This window comes from Stegostoma tigrinum, chromosome 4 (genome assembly GCF_030684315.1).
Source record: "Stegostoma tigrinum isolate sSteTig4 chromosome 4, sSteTig4.hap1, whole genome shotgun sequence".
NCBI classification, from domain to species: Eukaryota; Metazoa; Chordata; class Chondrichthyes; order Orectolobiformes; family Stegostomatidae; genus Stegostoma; species Stegostoma tigrinum.
In genome coordinates this window covers 6,648,809-6,667,184 of record NC_081357.1, presented here as the reverse complement: position 1 = coordinate 6,667,184, position 18,376 = coordinate 6,648,809, and the positions used below count along the sequence as shown (strand labels likewise).

General features: G+C 43.3%; 1 protein-coding gene across 1 annotated transcript in view; it reads right to left on the bottom strand.

Moving 5' to 3' along the window:
• Positions 1-18,376, bottom strand: part of LOC125452340 (dynein axonemal heavy chain 8-like) — a 1,165,100-nt gene that overhangs the window by 498,469 nt on the left and 648,255 nt on the right. Inside the window, exons 39-41 of the mRNA XM_059645122.1 lie at positions 17,458-17,595; positions 12,364-12,604; positions 6,947-7,146 (exon numbers count right to left, since the gene is read on the bottom strand). Coding sequence (XP_059501105.1) covers positions 6,947-7,146; positions 12,364-12,604; positions 17,458-17,595 — 579 coding nt within the window. The remainder of the gene's footprint in view (positions 1-6,946; positions 7,147-12,363; positions 12,605-17,457; positions 17,596-18,376) is intronic.

Genomic DNA, 18,376 nt, shown 5'->3' with positions numbered 1-18,376 from the left:
GTGGTTGCGTTACCCGAAACACTACTCGGGTAGTGTCTCCCACCCATCCTCCTCCTCGAACCAAAAAAAAAGGTTCTGTGTGCCTGATTGGTAAGGTAACAAGTTTATTTTTTATTCTTTATTTTTTAACAGAATGGGAATTTAGAATAATGGGTACGGAGGTCAGGGCAGTTGAATGTTCCTCCTGCAGAATGTGGGAGGTAAGGGCCACCACTAGTGTCCCTGCTGACTACATCTGCGGGAAGTGCACCCAACTCCAGCTCCTTGAAAACCGCGTTAGGGAACTGGAGCTGGAGCTGGATGAACTTCGGATCATTCGGGAGGCAGACGGGGTTATTGAGAGGAGTTACAGGGAGGTAGTCACTCCTCAGGTACAAGAAAAAGGCAGATGGGTTACGGCCAGGGGACGGAAAGGGAACCGGCAGGCAGTGCAGGGATCCCCTGTGGCCATGCCCCTCAACAATAAGTACACCGCTTTGGATACTGTTGGGGGGACGACTTACCGGGGGAAAGCAGTGGGGCACAGGTCTCTGGCACAGAGTCTGTCCCTGCTGCTCAGAAGGGAAGGGGGACGAGGAGCAGAGCAGTAGTCACTGGGGACTCCATAGTTAGGGGGACAGATAGGAGGTTCTGTGGGGACGAGAGAGACTCACGGTTGGTGTGTTGCCTCCCAGGTGCCAGGGTGCGTGATGTCTCTGATCGTGTTTTTGGATCCTTAAGGGGGAGGGGGAGCAGCCCCAAACTGTGGTCCACATTAGCACCAACAACATAGGTAGGAAGAGAGATGGGGATTTAAGGCAGAAATTCAGGGAGCTAGGATGGAAGCTGAGAGCTAGGACGAACAGAGTTGTCTCTGGTTTGTTGCCCGTGCCACGTGCTAGTGAGGCGAGGAATAGGGAGAGAGAGGAGTTGAACACGTGGCTACAGGGATGGTGCAGGAGGGAGGGTTTTGGATTCTTGGATAATTGGGGCTCTTTCTGGGGTAGGTGGGACCTCTACAATCAAGATGGCCTTCACCTGAACCAGAGGGGTACCGATATCCTGGGGGGAAAATTTGCGAAGGCTGTTCGGGTGGGTTTAAACTAATTCAGCAGGGGGATGGGAACCAAAATTGTAGTTCAAGTACAGAAAAGGTTGAGAATAGGGTGGTCCAAAATAAAGTTTCAGGGACGCCAGATGGCACCGGCAAGCAAGAAGTTGGTTTGAATTGTGTCTACTTCAATGCTAGGAGCGTCCGGAATAAGGTGGGTGAACTTGCAGCACGGGTTGGTACCTGGGACTTCGATGTTGTGGCCATTTTGGAGACATGGATAGAGCAGGGACAGGAATGGTTGTTGCAGGTTCCGGGATTTAGATGTTTCAGTAAGAACAGAGAAGATGGTAAAAGGGGCGGAGGTGTGGCATTGTTGGGCAAGGACAGTATAACAGTTGCAGAAAGGATGTTTGGGGACTTGTCAACTGAGGTAGTATGGGCTGAGGTTAGAAATAGGAAAGGAGAGGTCACCCTGTTGGGAGTTTTCTATAGGCCTCCGAATAGTTCCAGAGATGTAGAGGAAAGGATAGCAAAGATGATTCTCAATAGGAGTGAGAGAGACAGGGTAGTCGTCATGGGGGACTTCAACGTTCCAAATATTGACTGGGAACATGATAGTTCGAGTACTATAGATGGGTCAGTTTTTGCCCAGTGTGTGCAGGAGGGCTTCCTGACACAGTATGTAGATAGGCCAACAACGGGCGAAGCCACATTAGATTTGGTACTGGGTTATGAGCCTGGACAGGTGTTAGATTTGGAAGTAGGTGAGCACTTTGGTGATAGCGATCACAATTCTGTTATGTTTACTTTAATGATGGAAAGGGATAGGTGTATACCACTGGGCAAGAGTTATAGCTGGGGGAAAGGCAATTACGATGAGATTAGGCAAGATTTAGGAAGCATAGGATGGGGAAGGAAACTGCAGGGGTTGGGCACATTAGAAATGTGGAGCTTATTCAAGGAAAAGCTCCTGTGTGTCCTAGATAAGTATGTACCTGTCAGGCAGGGAGGAAGCTGTAGAGTGCGGGAGCCGTGGTTTACGAAGGAGGTGGAATCTCTGGTCAAGAGGAAGAAGAAGATTTATGTTAGGATGAGATGTGAAGGCTCAGTTAGGGCGCCTGAGGGCTACGAGGTAGCCAGGAAAGACCTAAAGAGAGAGCTCAGAAGAGCCAGGAGGAGACATGAGAAGTTGTTGGCGGATAGGATCAGGGGAAACCCTAAGGCTTTCTACAGGTATTTAAGGAATAAAAGAATGACAAAAGCAAGATTAGGCCCAATCAAGGATAGTAGTGGGAAGTTGTGTGTGGAGTCAGAGGAGATAGGGGTGCACTAAATGAATATTTTTCAACAGTATTCACTCTAGAAAACGACAATGTTGTCGAGGAGAATACTGAGATACAGGCTACTAGACTAGGTGGGATTGAGGTTCACAATGAAGAGGTATTAGAAATCCTTCACAGGGTGAAGATAGGTAAGTCCCCTGGGCCGGATGGGATTTATCCTAGGATCTTCTGGGAAGCCAGGAGGGAGACTGCTGAGCTTTTGGCATTGATCTTTAACTCGTCATTGTCTACAGGAATCGTGCCATGACTGGAAGATAGCAAATGTGGTTCCCCTGTTCAAGAAGGGGAGTAGAGACAACCCTGGTAATTATAGACCAGTGAGCCTTACCTCAGTTGTTGGTAAAGGTTATAAGGAATAGGATTTACAATCATCGAGAAAAGAATAAATTGATTAGGGATAGTCAGCACGGTTTTGTGAAGAGAAGGTCGTGCCTCACAAACCTCATTGAGTTCTTTGAGAAGGTGACCAAACAGGTAGATGAGAGTAAACCGGTTGATGTGGCGTATATGGATTTCAGCAATGCGTTCGATAAGGTTCCCCACAGTAGGCTATTGTACAAAATGTGGAGGAATGGAATTGTGGGAGATATATCAGTTTGGATCGGAAATTGGCTTGCTGAAAGAAGACAGAGGGTGGTAGTTGATGGGAAATGTTCATCCTGGAGACCAGTTACTAGTGGTGTACTGCAAGGGTCGGTGTTGGGTCCACTGCTGTTTGTCATTTTTATAAATGACCTGGATGAGGACGTAGAAGGATGGGTTAGTAAATTTGCAGACGACACTAAGGTCGGTGGAGTTGTGGATAGCGACGAAGGATGCTGTAGGTTGCAGAGAGACATAGATAAGCTGCAGAGCTGGGCTGAGAGGTGGCAAATGGAGATTAATGCAGACAAGTGTGAGGCGATGCACTTTGGTAGGAGTAACTGGAATGCAAAGTACTGGGCTAATGGTAAGATTCTTGGTAGTGTAGATGAACAGAGAGATCTCGGTGTCCATGTACACAGATCCTTGAAAGTTGCCACCCAGGTTGACAGGGCTGTTAAGAAGGCATACAGTGTTTTAGCTTTTATTAATAGAGGGATCGAGTTCTGGAACCAAGAGGTTATGCTACAGTTGTACAAAACTCTGGTGCGGCTGCACTTGGAGTACTGCGTACAGTTCTGGTCACCACATTATAAGAAGGATGTGGAAGCTTTGGAAAGCGTGCAGAGGAGATTTACTAGGATGTTGCCTAGTATGGAGGGAAGGTCTTACGAGTAAAGGCTGAGGGACTTGAGGCTGTTTTCATTGGAGAGAAGAAGGTTGAGAGGTGACTTAATTGAAACATATAAAATAATCAGAGGGTTAGATAGAGTGGATAGGGAGAGCATTTTTCCTAGGATGGTGACGGCGAGCACGAGGGGGCACAGCATTAAATTGAGGGGTGAAAGATATAGGACAGATGTCAGAGGTAGTTTCTTTACTCAGAGAGTAGTAAGGGAATGGAACGCTTTGCCTGCAACGGTAGTAGATTTGCCAACTTTAGGTACATTTAAGTCGTCATTGGATAAGCCTATGGACGTACGTGGAATAGTATAGGTTAGATGGGCTTGAGATCGGTATGACAGGTCGGCACAACATCGAGGGCTGAAGGGTCTGTACTGTGCTGTAATGTTCTGTGTTCTATTTCAATTTTTTACACACTGGCCAACAAAGTTTGTAACGAAAGTGGCATACTTCTTTAGGTTGGCTGCTGTTTTCTTGCATATGGACCAGTACACTGACTTGAAGCAGTCATGTAGAAGTACTTCCATTGCCTCAGGCCAGAACTGCACTTCTTTCTGTACTGGGTCCTCATGTTTTAATTTCTACTTGAAAGCTGGGAGGAGGAACTTAGCGTTGTGATCTGATTTTCCAAAATGCAAATGGGGGATGGAGTAATTGGCACCTTTGAAGGTTGTCTGCTAATGATCAACCTCTGCTGGGACAAGAGGCGTGTTTATGCTATTTTGGGAGGCCATTCTTAAAGTTGGCCTGGTTAAAGTCACTGGCTATGATGAATAAGGCCTCAGGGTTTTCTGTCAGAAGACTGTTTGTAGTGTAGTATACTTCATCAAAAGCATTCTATGCTTCCTCATGGGGTGGGATGTACACCACTATCAGGATAGCAGAGGTGAATTTGCATGGCAGGAAGTAAGGTGGCACTGTACTGTTAAGATATTCTCGGTCCAGGGAGCAGTCACTTGCCTGGGTCATCATGTCTGAACGCCAAGATGTGTTAATCAGGAAGCAGATCCCACCACCCCTTGCCTTGTCCCAGGGCACTGAGTAGTCTGTTTGTTGAATAGAGAAACCCTCAGTTTATAAGGCACAGTCAGGTATAGCAGGAATGAGCCAAGTACCTGTAAAAAAGAGCACACAGCAGTCTGTCAATTTCCTTTGGAAAGCGGATCTAGCTTTAAGTTCATCCATTTTGTGTTTAATGGATTGGATGTTTGCCAGCAGTATACTGGAGAGGGAGGACTTGAAACCACAAGTCTCGTTTGAAGTCCAGTGCATCTTCCATGTTTCCTGGGTAAGTGGCAGCTCTTGGATGATCTCAGACATCGGTGAGGGAAGTCTGCTGCTCGACAGGTAAGTATATGCTCCCGAGCGGGTCCTTGACACCAGTTTCAGCCTTGAGCATTCTAGGTGGAGGCATCTTGTGGCCAGTTCAGCGAGGGCTCCTTGATGTTGGATCACAGCGGGGGCTATGATTTTCAGTTAGTTTATATATTTAAGGTTGAGACAGATGGATTGTTGATCATCAGGGGTATCAAGAGTTTGGGGAATGGGCAGGATAGTGGACATGAGGAGTGTTAGATCAGCCATGATCCTTTTGAATGGTGGAGCAGGCTTGAGGGGCTGAATGGCCCACACCTGTTCCTATTTCTTAAGGTCTTATAGGTTAAGATTTCATGCTTCTTTGAGCTCTGGGAATTTTCTTTCTCATGGTTTCACTGATGTCAATTTTCTGGTCAGTTTTCTAGTTTATTGCTGCCCTCGTAAAGTTTCTGACATGTTTTGACTCCTCAAATTATTCGTTTTTCTTAACTTTGCAGTTCTCTTCAATTTCTGGATTTGTTAATTCTATTTGCATTTTCTCCACCGGTATGTTTCATAGTATATTTTATGTTGAGGGACATTATCTCCGAGAAGTGTGTTGTTTAAGTCCATGGTCTTTACATGCAAGAATTCCTTTTTACGGATAGATCATTACACACATTACCTTCACACAAGGTTAGAACTTCTCTTCCAGATCTCTCTAGTTTCTTATATTTTGGCGAGATTCTTATTTGTATATAATAACATATCCTTTTGATGTTAACACCAATACCTATACTCAGAAAAAAAATCTGAAGGTAATGAGGAGAAAACAGAAAAACCCACAATAGCTGAGATCATACCTGAAGTGCAGAAAAATAGTCGTGGTCGTCAAAAATCAGCTATTACAGCCATCAATATCACTGGTGCAATGTTCCACCAGGATAGAATAATGAGGAAGGCCATATTGAAACATACAAGATTCTTAGCACTTGAGATGGCTAATGAGGAGAAAATTATTTATCCTTGTATGTGGGTCTAGAATCAGAGGGCATAATCTCTGAATAAGGGGTCACCTTTGTAAGACAGAGATGAGAAAATTCTCCTCTTAGAGGTGTGTGAATTTGTAGAAATTTTTTTACTGCAGAGCACTGTAGGCTGAGTCATTACCTATATACTCAAGGCTGAGGTACACAAACTTTCCATCAGTAAGGAATTAAAGGTTATGAGGAAAAGGTGGTTGAGGATGATTAGATCAGCTATGATCTTATTGAATGGTAGAGCAGATTCTATGGGCTGAATGGCCTGCTTTTGCTTTTATCACATATGGTTTTATGGAAGCATTATCAGCTTAACCATTATCAATTGCTTCATTAATGAGTGTGGTTTCTCACTGACAATTGCATAGTTTCCACTTCTATCTGTAACTGTTATTATAATAAAGTATTCAGCATAAGCCTACGGCAGCACTTGGTTATTGTGCAGACTTGAACTTGGATGTCTGGTAATATTCTTGGCAAATAATTGCAATGTAATGGTCATCTTTGGTGGCATGTTGCTGTAATGATTATATGGTGACAAATATTTCAGAAGCATTCCACAACATCAGTTCAAATTCCACAATGACAGTTTAACAATACAGACAAATCATTTTAGAAAGGTTTGGAAATAAATGATGAGCACCCTTACTTAAAATGTGCATGTGCCTTTGACCTGCTCATTGCCTATTTTCAAAAGAAAGGATGTATTGTAGGAGGAAGCAAGGACTGGCAGGGGAATCTTGTCAGATTATAAAATGTTACTGAATGGGACAGACAATTCTGGAAATAAATGGTGCCTGCATCCTGTCAACATCTGAGATTATGCCATATTGCAGAAACTATTTTTCATAATCCAGTAAACCCATGGCTTTGAAAAAATCTATCAGCCTTCCTAATAACTATTTGCTTATTCTATTGCAGTCTGACAATATATACACACAAATTTCTATTATCATCTGTTCCTGTACCTGTTGCTGAGTAAGGAGTTCAAAATCATTAAACTATCTTCCATCGTTGTTATGATTTCTGCTGTCTCTGTTCCTTTTAACAATAGTTCTCCTCGAGTCTTAAACATTGAAAAACTTAATGTCTGACCGACCCAAGTCTGCATCACCTGCGTCAATTTTGCTTCAATATCCTTCTCTTTCACAGATGATATGCAGATATCCTGAAAATTATTACAAGGTAAAACTTATTATTAATTATTATCTTTCTGAATGATCACAGAATTATTAGTTTAAATAAAGGCATTCATGCCAGGTGACTGAAAAAAAACTATTCAATTAGATTAACTCATGTGTTTGTCAGCTACGCTCATACAAATTTTACACTTATTCAGGAAAATTAGACTTTGAGAAGTCTGCTATCTAAAAGGTAAGCTATTCAAACTTTCCTTCACTGAATTTCTTCCAAAACTCCCTAGTATCGAGAAAGGTGCTATGTGATGAGACAATCACAAATGTGACATCTTTATTCAAGAGGCAAGGGAGGAAGAGATCTGTTAGCCTAATATTTGTAGTAATCAATGAAGAAGTCAATAGAAGACATTTGGAAAATCATTACATAGTCATTTAGAAGCAATGTGGATTTATGAAAGAGAAATCATTTTGACTAATTTATTACAGTTTTTGAGGAAGTAACAACAAGGTGAATAAGTCAAAGTCTACAGGTATGGTGTACTTGAACTTCCAAAAGGCATTTGATAAGACATCACATCAAATGTTACATCACATAATAGGAAGTCATGCTGTAGGTGGTAATATATCAAATTGAACAGAAAATTGGTTAGTTAACCAGAAACTAAGAGTAGGCATAGAGATAGTGGGAACTGCCGATGCTGGATTCTGAGATAACAAGATGTAGAGCTGGAGGAACACAGCAGGCCAGGCAGTATCAGAGCAGCAGGAAAGCTGATGTTTTGGGTCCGGACCCTTCTTCTGTAGGCATAAATTGTTCATTTTTCAGCTGGCACATTGGAGTTAGTTTCATTTGTTTACAGCTAATCAATCACTCGAATCAATGGATCAAGTGTATTGTGGCTAAGAGATGATGGGAACTGCAGATGCTGGAGAATCCAAGATAACAAAGTGTGAAGCTGGATGAACACAGCAGGCCAAGCAGCATCTCAGGAGCACAAAAGCTGACATTTCGGGCCGAGACCCTTCATCAGACAGGGGGATGGGGAGAGGGTTCTGAAATAAATAGGGAGAGAGGGGGAGGCGGACCGAAGATGGATAGAGGAGAAGATAGGTGGAGAGAAGAGTGTAGGTACAGAGGTGGGAGGGGATAGGTCAGTCCGGGGAGGACAGACAGGTCAAAGAGGCGGGATGAGGTTGGTAGGTGGGAAATGGAGGTGCGGCTTAAGGTGGGAGGAGGGGATAGGTGAGAGGAAGAACAGGTTAGGGAGGCGGGGAGGAGCTCAGCTGATTTTGTGATGCTGTGGGGGGTCGAGGTGGGCTGGTTTTGGGATGCAGTGGGGGTAAGGGAGATTTTGAAGCTTGTGAAATCTACACTGATACCATTGGGCTACAGGGTTCCCAAGTGGAATATGAGTTGCTGTTCCTGCAACCTTCGGGTGGCATCACTGTGGTACTACAGAAGGCCCATGATGGACATGTCGTCTAAGGAATCGGAGGGGGAGTTAAAATGGTTCGCAACTGGGAGGTGCAGTTGTTTATTGCGAACTGAGCGGAGGTGTTCTGCAAAGCAGTCCCCAAGCCTCTGCTTGATTTCCCCAATGTAGAAGGAGCGACACCAGGTACAGTCGATACAGTATATTACATTGGCAGATGTGCATGTGAACCTTACCTCCGAGCACCAAACCATCATCTCCAACATCATCCATGACCTCATCACCTCAGGGGGCCTCCCACCCACAGCCTCCAACCTTATTATTCCCCAACCCCGCACCGCCCACTTCTATCTCCTTCCCAAAATCCAAAAACCTGCCTACCCTGGCCGACCCATTGTCGCCGCCTGCTCCTGCCCCACTGAACACATCTCCACCTATCTGGACTCCATTTTCTCCCCCTTGGTCCAGGAACTCCCCACCTATGTCCATGACACCACCCACACCCACCACCTCCTCCAGAACTTCCAACTTCCTGGACCCCAACACCTCATTTTCACCGTGGACGTCCAGTCCCTATACACCTGCATTCCTTATGTAGATGGCCTTAAGGCCCTCCACTTCTTCCTGTCCCGCAGGCCCGATCAGTCCCCCTCCACTGATACCCTCATCTGCCGAGCCGAACTCGTCCTCACCCTCAACAACTTTTCTTTCGATTCCTCACACTTCCCACAGATAAAGGGGGTGGCCATGGGCACCCGCATGGGCCCAAGCTATGCCTGCCTCTTTGTAGGTCACGTGGAACAGTCCCTCTTCCGCACCTACACAGGCCCCAAGCCCCACCTCTTCCTCCATCACATTGATGACTGCATCGGCGCCGCCTCTTGCTCCCAAGAGGAGCTCGAACAGTTCATCCACTTCACCAACACCTTCCACCCCAACCTCAAGTTCACCTGGGCCATCTCCAACACATCCCTTACCTTCCTGGACCTCTCTGTCTCCATCTCAGGCAACCAGCTAGAAACTGATGTCCACTTCAAGCCAACCGGCTCCCACAGCTACCTAGAATACACCTCCAACCACCCACCCCCCTGCAAAAATTCCATCCCCTATTCCCAATTCCTTCGCCTCCACTGCATCTGCTCCAAGGATGAGGCATTCCACTCCCGCACATCCCAGATGTCCGCGTTCTTCAAGGACTGCAACGTCCCCCCCCCGCAGTGGTCGAGAACGCCCTTGACCGTGTCTCCCGCATTTCCCACAACACATCCCTCACACTCCGCCCCTGTAATAACCGCCCTAAGAGAATCCCCCTTGTCCTCACATACCACCCCACCAACCTCCGGATACAACGCATCATCCTCCGACACTTCCGCCATCTACAATCCGACCCGACCACCCGACATTTTTCCATCTCCACACTTGTCTGCCTTCCGGAGACACCACTCTCTCCGTGACTCCCTTGTCCGCTCCACACTCCCTCCAACCCCACCACTCCTGGCACGTTTCCCTGCAACCGCACGAAGTGCTACACTTGCCCCCACACCTCCTCCCTCATCACCATCCCAGGCCCCAAGATGACTTTCCATATTAAGCAGATGTTCACCGTACATCTGCCAATGTAGTATACTGTATCCACTGTGTACTGCACCCGGTGTGGCTTCCTCTACATTGGGGAAACAAAGCGGAGGATTTGGGACCGCTTTGCAGAATACCTCCGCTTGGTTTGCAATAAACAACTACACCTCCCAGTTGCGAACCATTTTAACTCCCCCTCCCATTCCTTAGACGACATGTCCATCATGGGCCTCCTGCAGTGCCACAATGATGCCACCGGAACGTTGCAGGAACACCAACTCATATTCCACTTGGGAACCCTGCAGCCCAATGGTATCAATGTAGTCTTCACAAGCTTCAATATCTCCCCCTCCCCCACTGCATTCCAAAACCAGCCCAGCTCGTCCCCTCCCCCCGCTGCATCACAAAACCAGTCCAGCTCATCTCCGCCTCCCTAACCTGTTCTTCCTCTCAACTATATCCTCCTCTCACCTCAAGCCGCACCTCCATTTCCCACCTACCAACCTCATTCTGCCTCCCTGACTTGTCTGTCCTTCCCAGACTGACCTATCCCCTCCCCACCTCCCCACCTACACTCTCCTCTCTACCTCTCTTCTCCTTTATCCATCTTCCGTCTGCCTCCCCTTTTCTCCCTATTTATTTCAGAACCCTCTCCCCATTCCTCTCTCTGATGAAGGGTCTTGGCACGAAACGTCAGCTTTTGTACTCCTGAGATGCTGCTTGGCCTGCTGTGTTCATCCAGCTACACACTTTGTTATGTTGTATTGTGGCTAACTTTGCTGATGACAAAGAGAGGGAGAAAAGTAAATTGTCAAGAAGACATAAAAAATCTACACAGGGATTTGTTTAGATTAGGTGAGTGGACAAAAAATAGACACATGAAGTAGCATGTAGAAAAATGTAAACTTTTCACTTTGGCAAGAAAAATAGAAACACTATCTAAATAGATTTCAGGTCTCTACCACACAAAGGCATCTGGTTGCCCTGGTACATGAATCAGATACAGCAAGTGATCAGGAAGGGAAATGGATGCTGAGGTGAATTGCAAGAGGAATCAAAAGTAAAACTACGGAAGTTTCTTTAGTGTCGTTGGCAAAACTCGTGGACACTTGCCACAATAGCACTATGGGTGATCTATACTAAATGACTGCAGTGGTGCAAGAAGGCAGCTTACCAGGACCTGAAAGCTCACCAAGCCAGCAATGCTCAATCCTATGAATGAATTTTAAAAAGTGTTGTGGTAGCTATACCAGACTTCATTAAAATCATACTGTGTACAATTTTGGTATTTCTAAGAAGCTGTATAGTTGCAGCAGAAATTGTTCAGAGAATGTTCACGTGACTGATTCCTGTTGTGTCATCTTATGAGGCAAGGGTGAGATATTTATGCCTATACTCAAGGTTAGACATGACAAAATTACATGGAATTGTGATGTCACCATGGTCAGAAATTCATTGTGAAACCAGAAATGGAGATGGGGTAATGTATGAAAAAGATCTTGTTTCCTGTGTCTTTCTGTCCCAATGTCACAGCTGCAGATGCAGGCAAGGAGTGAGCGCAAGCCCTACCTGCATTTCAGTGAGCTAAGGGTATTAAGGGGAAAAGTACCAGATACATGGCTGTAGTATTACCTGATTGTCATGACTGGCCGATGAGTATTTGCCACCACTGCCAGTATATGGTCCAGAGTGACAGTTGCTTGAGGTAGTTCACTTCCACTATTCCTCTGTTGTCTATACCATGTTTCAGGCCTATCTAATGATCAGTGGGTGAGGATGCACTGCCATAGTCTTTATTGAAGTCACACTATCCTTAGTTAACAATATAGCTCATTGCATGATTGCAAGAAATACAACTGTATACAAGTAAGGCATAATTAATAGGGTTCTCAGGAGGTACTGAATATATTGGCTCCCTATGAAGGAGAGTGCAGAACTCAATTGTCCCCACCAATATGCTATCATAAGATTGGGCAGAGCTTATGCAATTTCAACAATAACTCTTTTAAACTTGTTATATTGAGAACATTATACAACAGAGGTCATCTGGTATCAGACAGTAACTTGCTAAAGACAGATGTACCCAGTATTAAACAATACTCTTGCCACCCGAGTTGACATGGGTCTTAGGTAGAAATCCATCGAACATTAAATATATGAATTGTAAAACTTGCCACTGATTCATTATCATCACCTAAAACCAATTTCTCCTTCTGTGAGATTTGAGTTATATCATACCTCAATTTCATCCTTAAATTGAAGCAGTGGAGCATCCATAACATTTTTAAGTGTGAATGTTTCTGATGTCACATTAAATGTATGCCCTGTTACATCAGATATCCGATCCCAGTGTCTCTGCTTTATAGACTTGCTGGACATCATTTCAAGCAGTGGACACGATTCACTAAAATCATCTATTTTCTTTTTCAAATCCAGAAATGCTTGCCATTCCTTCAAGCCTTTGGGTAACCTGCGGCACCTAAGAAATAGTCAGATAGGAAAATAACTCAGGTAATTAAAATGAAACTCCTTCATTAAAAAATGGCAAACATGGCACAACTAACAACATCATACATTCTTAAAATTTCTTTGACATAATTTATTGAAGGGACAGATGATGCCATACTGGTAAGGTCACATGATCAGTAATAATAGGGGAAATCCCACCACTCTGGCAGGTGGAATTTTAAATTCAATTAATAAGTCTGGAATTAACAACTAATCTCAGTAATGGTGATCACCAAACAGTTGTCATGAAAACTTCAAGATAATAAAATGTGAGGCTGGATGAACACAGCAGGCCAAGTGCTCCTGAGATGCTGCTTGGCCTGCTGTGTTCATCCAGCCTCACATTTTATTATCTTGGAATTCTCCAGCATCTGCAGTTCCCATTATCTCTGTCATGAAAACTTGTCTGATTCACTAATATCATTTGTCTGCCATTCTCACTTGCCTGCATATGACACTTGACTTGTCGCACAGTGGATGATTGTTAAATAACGTCTGAAACTGCCAAGCAAGCCACAGTTGTCTCACACAAGAAAAAGTGAAACTGAATGCTTCATTCAGCATTGTTCTAAGCGCTGAAACTAACAATGACAAACCAGCCCACTTTTCTTTATTCATTCATGGGATGAGGACATCGCTGGCTAGGCAGCATTTATTGTCCATCCCTAATTATCCAGAGCACAGTTAAGAGTCAACCACATTGTTGGTCTGGAGTCACATGTAGACCAGGCCAGGATGGCAATTTCCTTCCCTAAAGGACATTAGTGAACCAGATGGCTTTTCCCAACAATTGACAATGGATTCACAGTCATCGTTAGACTGTTAATTCCAGATATTTTATTGAATTCAAATTCTACCATCTGCTGTGGTGGGATTTGAACTTGGGTCCCCAGAACATTATCTGGGTCTCTGGATTAACAGTCCAGCAAAAATACCACTGGGCCATTGCCTCCCCTGAAAGACCCTCCTTATTGTAACAACGGTGTCTTTCTCCTTTTTTGTATTTTTGATTGTGCGCTGATATAGGAAAATGACTGTTTTTAAAGCCAAAGATTGTGGAAAGATTATTACATTGCTTTCTTGAAGCAATTTACCTGATACTCATTTCAATTGCTGTTTACACAGCTGCTATTTCAAGCAGTGAAAGTAAGTCTAGCTACAGAGGGAGGTGGAATCAAGAGGTACTTATGAATGGAATTTCAGCTGGCAACAGGTAAGTGATTGTTCTGTGACTAGTCATCAATAAAAGGCCATCAGCAGGTAGGTGAACAACATGTGGGTGTAAATGTTTGGGGAGAAGCCATCAGGTCTCTAAGGCAAAAGGAGATTGGCTTTTTATCTGCGGTGAAAACCACCTTAAGCTTGAAGAAAGCTAATTTTTGCATCAACAATTATATGTATGTGGCTTCAGAGTACACTTATACATGGGTTAGAGTTAAACTAGTAAAGTTATATGTCAATAGATCATAATTTTTTATCTGTAGTTAGACTCTATTTATTTAAATAGTGACAAATAATATTTCTTGTCTAATAGGAAACCTGCCTCATGCTTTCCGTCAACCTGAATCTGAAAGACAGACACACTAGAGAGTTTATGGATATTTAAAGTCTTTAACTTTTCTGACAACAGTTATAAATTGTTCTTTATAAAGAATTCCACAGATTCACTGCTCTCCATGAGGAGAAATCCATCCTCATCTCTATGTTAAATGTTCACATAGTGTCCTGCGATTACAGCCTCAGGTCATTGACTCTTCCACAAGGGGAAATAAACTTTTCACATCTACCTTGTCAAGTACTCTACGAATCTTGCATGTTTCAATAAGATCACCTCTCATTCTTCTACGTCCCTATGAGTACAGGCCCAATCTATTTTACCTCTCCTCATAAGACAACCCTTCCATAGCTTTGGATTGCCCCCAGCACCAGTTTATCTATCCTGAGATCGGTGGCCCAAAATTGTTCAGAGTATTCTAACCTTTATTTAATAGAACATAGAACATAGAACAGTACAGCACAGAACAGGCCCTTCAGCCCACAATGTTGTGCCGACCATTGATCCTCATGTATGCACCCTCAAATTTCTGTGACCATATACATGAAAAGTTGCAAAGAGAAACATAGGAACTATAGAGCAGTGAGTCTTATGTCATTGTGGATAAGTTGTTAGATGGGATTCTGAGAGACAGGATTTACATGCATTTGGACAGGCAAGGACTGATTACAGATAGTCACCATGTCATTGTACATTGGAAATCATGCCTCACAAAATTGGTTGAGTTTTTTGAAGATGTGACCAAGAAGATAGATGTGGGCAAAGCTATAGATGTTGTTTATATGGGCTTTAGTAAGGCCTTTAACAAGGTTCCACATGGTAGACTGGATAGTAAAGTTAAGATCACATGGAATTTAGGGAGAGCTTTCCAACTGGATGTAAAATTAGCTTGATGGTAGGATATAGAAGGTGGTGGTGGATGGTTGCTTTTAGACTGGAAGCTTGTGACCAGTGGCTTAGTGCTAGGTCCACTGTTGTCATTTTTTAAAAACAAGTTGGATGAGAATTTAGGAAGCATGGTTACTAAATTTGTGGATGACACCAAAATTGGAGGTAAAGTACACAGTGAAGAAGGTTATCTAAGGTTACAAAAAAAGTCTTGATCAATTGGGCAAATGGGCCAAGGAGTGGCAGATGGAGTTTAATTTAGACAAATGTGAGCTGTTGAATTTTCTAAGGCAATAAAGGGAAGAACTTACACAGTTAATAGTACGGTCCAGGAGAGTATTGTCAAACAGAGAGATCTAGGAGTTAAGCTACACAGTTCCTTGAAAGTTGCATTAGAGGTAGGCAGGGTGGGAAGTAAGGCATTTGGCACAATTGCATTAATTTCTCAGACCACTCAGTATAAGAATTGCGAAGTCGTGTTGCAGATGTACAGGGCATTGGTAAGACCACTTTTGGAGTACTGATTACAGTTCTGTTCACCTACTATAGGAAGGTTTAAACTGGAGAGGGTACAGAAGGGATTTACAAGCATGTTACCAGGACTGAAGGTTTTGCCCTATAAGGACAGGCTGTATAGGCTGTCCTTAGGAGAGGCAACGACCTAGTGGTATTATCTCTGGACAGGTAACGTTATGGGGATTTGGGTTTGAATCCTGCCATGGCAGATGGCGGAATTTAAATTCAATAAAAATCTGGAATTAAGAATCTAATGATGGCCCCAAATTCATTGCTGAATGTCGAAAAAGTCCACTGGGTCACTAATGTCCTTCAGGAAAGGAAGCTGTCATCTTTACCTGGTCAGAACCATTGCAATGTGGTTGACTCTTAACTGCCCCCAGGCATTTAGGAATGGGCAATAAATGCTGGCCTAGCCAGCAATGCCCTCATCCTGTGATCAACCTAAACTAATTTTTGGGCAGATGGTGGGGAGCAAGGGGCAGTATCATAGATTGGGCAGACTTCTGTTAGGTGAATGTATTGGATAATACAACCTAATTGCTTGCATATTCTTTGTATGTATCTGCCTATATTTGTTTAGGATGTACTTTATGTAACTGTTACTTCCATCAAAGATCCCAGCAAATCAGGAGACATTAGAACATCAGTATATGAATTGATTGACTGTTAGCAAAAATCCCTCTTCTGAGTTTATTTTGAAGAGAAAATAACTTATGAAACAGTTGAAGTCTGAATCTAGGATATTATCTTATGAAACTCTTTAGTCCCATGGCTGTGTTGTTAGTGGGCCTCCAACAACCAAAATCATCTGTTTTTGTGGCAGCACTAGTGGAGAGTTCTATCCTGATTTCCATGTACTCTGATTATTGATAAAGCTTCTTAATGCCAAACTCAAACACTGCCCTGATGTAGGAAGAGCAGATGCGCAGAGTATTTCATAAATGATGTGAGGTTATAAAGCATCAATGTACAAAATGACTTGGGTGCCTTTATTAATAAGACACTTAAGTCTAACATGCAGGTGCAAGAAGCTATTAGGAAGGTTAGTAGAATGTTAGTCATTAGCCAAGAGGATTTCTGTACAGGAGTAGTGAAATCTGGTGTCAATTGTATAGACGCTTGAATAGACAGCATCATATTGTGTGCAATTTTGGTCTACATACTTAGGATAGGTAATTTTGCTCTAAAGGGAGAACAACATAGGTTCGTCAGAATTGTTCCTTGGATGTCAGGACAATTTGATGAAGAAACATATGGGTAAACTGGGCTTGTATTCTGTAGATTTTCAAAGACTGGGAGATGATCTCAGTGAAACCTGCAAGGTACTGAAAGGAATAGGCAGGGTAGATGCAGATAAATTGTTACCCCTGGTTGGGGAATCTAGACCAAAGAACATAAATTTAAAAATTAGGGGGATGCCATTCAGACTGATATAAGGAGGATCTGTTTTATTTTCTCTGCTCTGAAGGAAACAATATGAGTGCTGTGAATCTTTGGAACTCACTACCCCAGAGGGTGGTGGAAGTTCGACTCAGAGTGTATTCAAAGTACAGGCTGATCATTTCTTCATTAAGAACAGTCAATGCTTATAGGAAAATACAGTTAAAAGGTATTGAAATGTATGATTAGTCATGATCGTATTAAGTGCTGAAGCAGGCTTGATTAGCTGAATAGCATACTGCTATGACCATGTTCCTATGTTGTTGTCAAGGGCACTCGTTCTTTCCTCATCGTACTTGTGCAAGTATGGTAAAAGCTTCTATCTGCTAAGTTAATTGGTATGCACTTCTTACTGTGCATTTAAATATATGTTATATTCGGTGGTTAATTTAGACACATGTAAACTGGTTAAGTTCAGTTACCTGTTCTGAAAGTCCAAAAGCTCAGCATTAATCTTCTCAATGTCTAGCTCAGACCACAGCACATCATAGTAAGCACTAATATTGGTCATCACTGCATCATATAAACCATACAATTTCTGCAGCAACCCCAGCTCCTTCCTAGAGAGAAAACAAAATCCACATCAGCAACTAATAATCAAGCAAGAGAGCAACGTTTGATCTCTTCTTCAGGTGTTTATGTCTATTCTTAAGTCAGATGACAGATGGCTGCACTTTTTTTTAACGGCAGTAACATAGATATTTTGGTTTGTAATTTAATACCAAGGGCAACCTTGTTTGCAATGTAAACAAGAGGGAGATGATGAGAGATTTCAGAATAATGCCAAGAGGTTAGAGGCCAAAGATAAAAGACAAGTCACAGATCAAACAAAGGAGCAATCAAATGTCACTTCAAACATCCTTTTCCACAGGGAAAGGAACACAAGAATTCAAGGTTTTAGGGCAAGTATGCAACTTGCAAGTATGCACCTTCTCTGCTCTGAAGGAAACAATATGAGTTTACAATTATAATAGTCCTCACAGCTAAATTGCTTCATCCCAGGCAACATTCGGGTTTATATCCTCTGCATTCCCTTCACACTGCAAATGTACCGACTCCCACAATTACCCAGACTTTACATCCTCACACCCTGCTTCTTGTAAAAACTCCATTCCATTCTTGCAGTTTCTCCATCTCCACTGCGTCTGTTCCACAACAGAGCCTCCAAAATTTCCATCTTTCTCCTCAACAGACAATGCCCTTAACTGTGTCTGACCCATCTGCTGTGCTTCTGGCCTCACCCTGTCTTTTTCCTCTTACACACTGATATGGTCCCCTGGTCCTCACTTACTACTGCACCAAATTCCACATCCAAAGGATTATAAGCCACCATACCTGCCA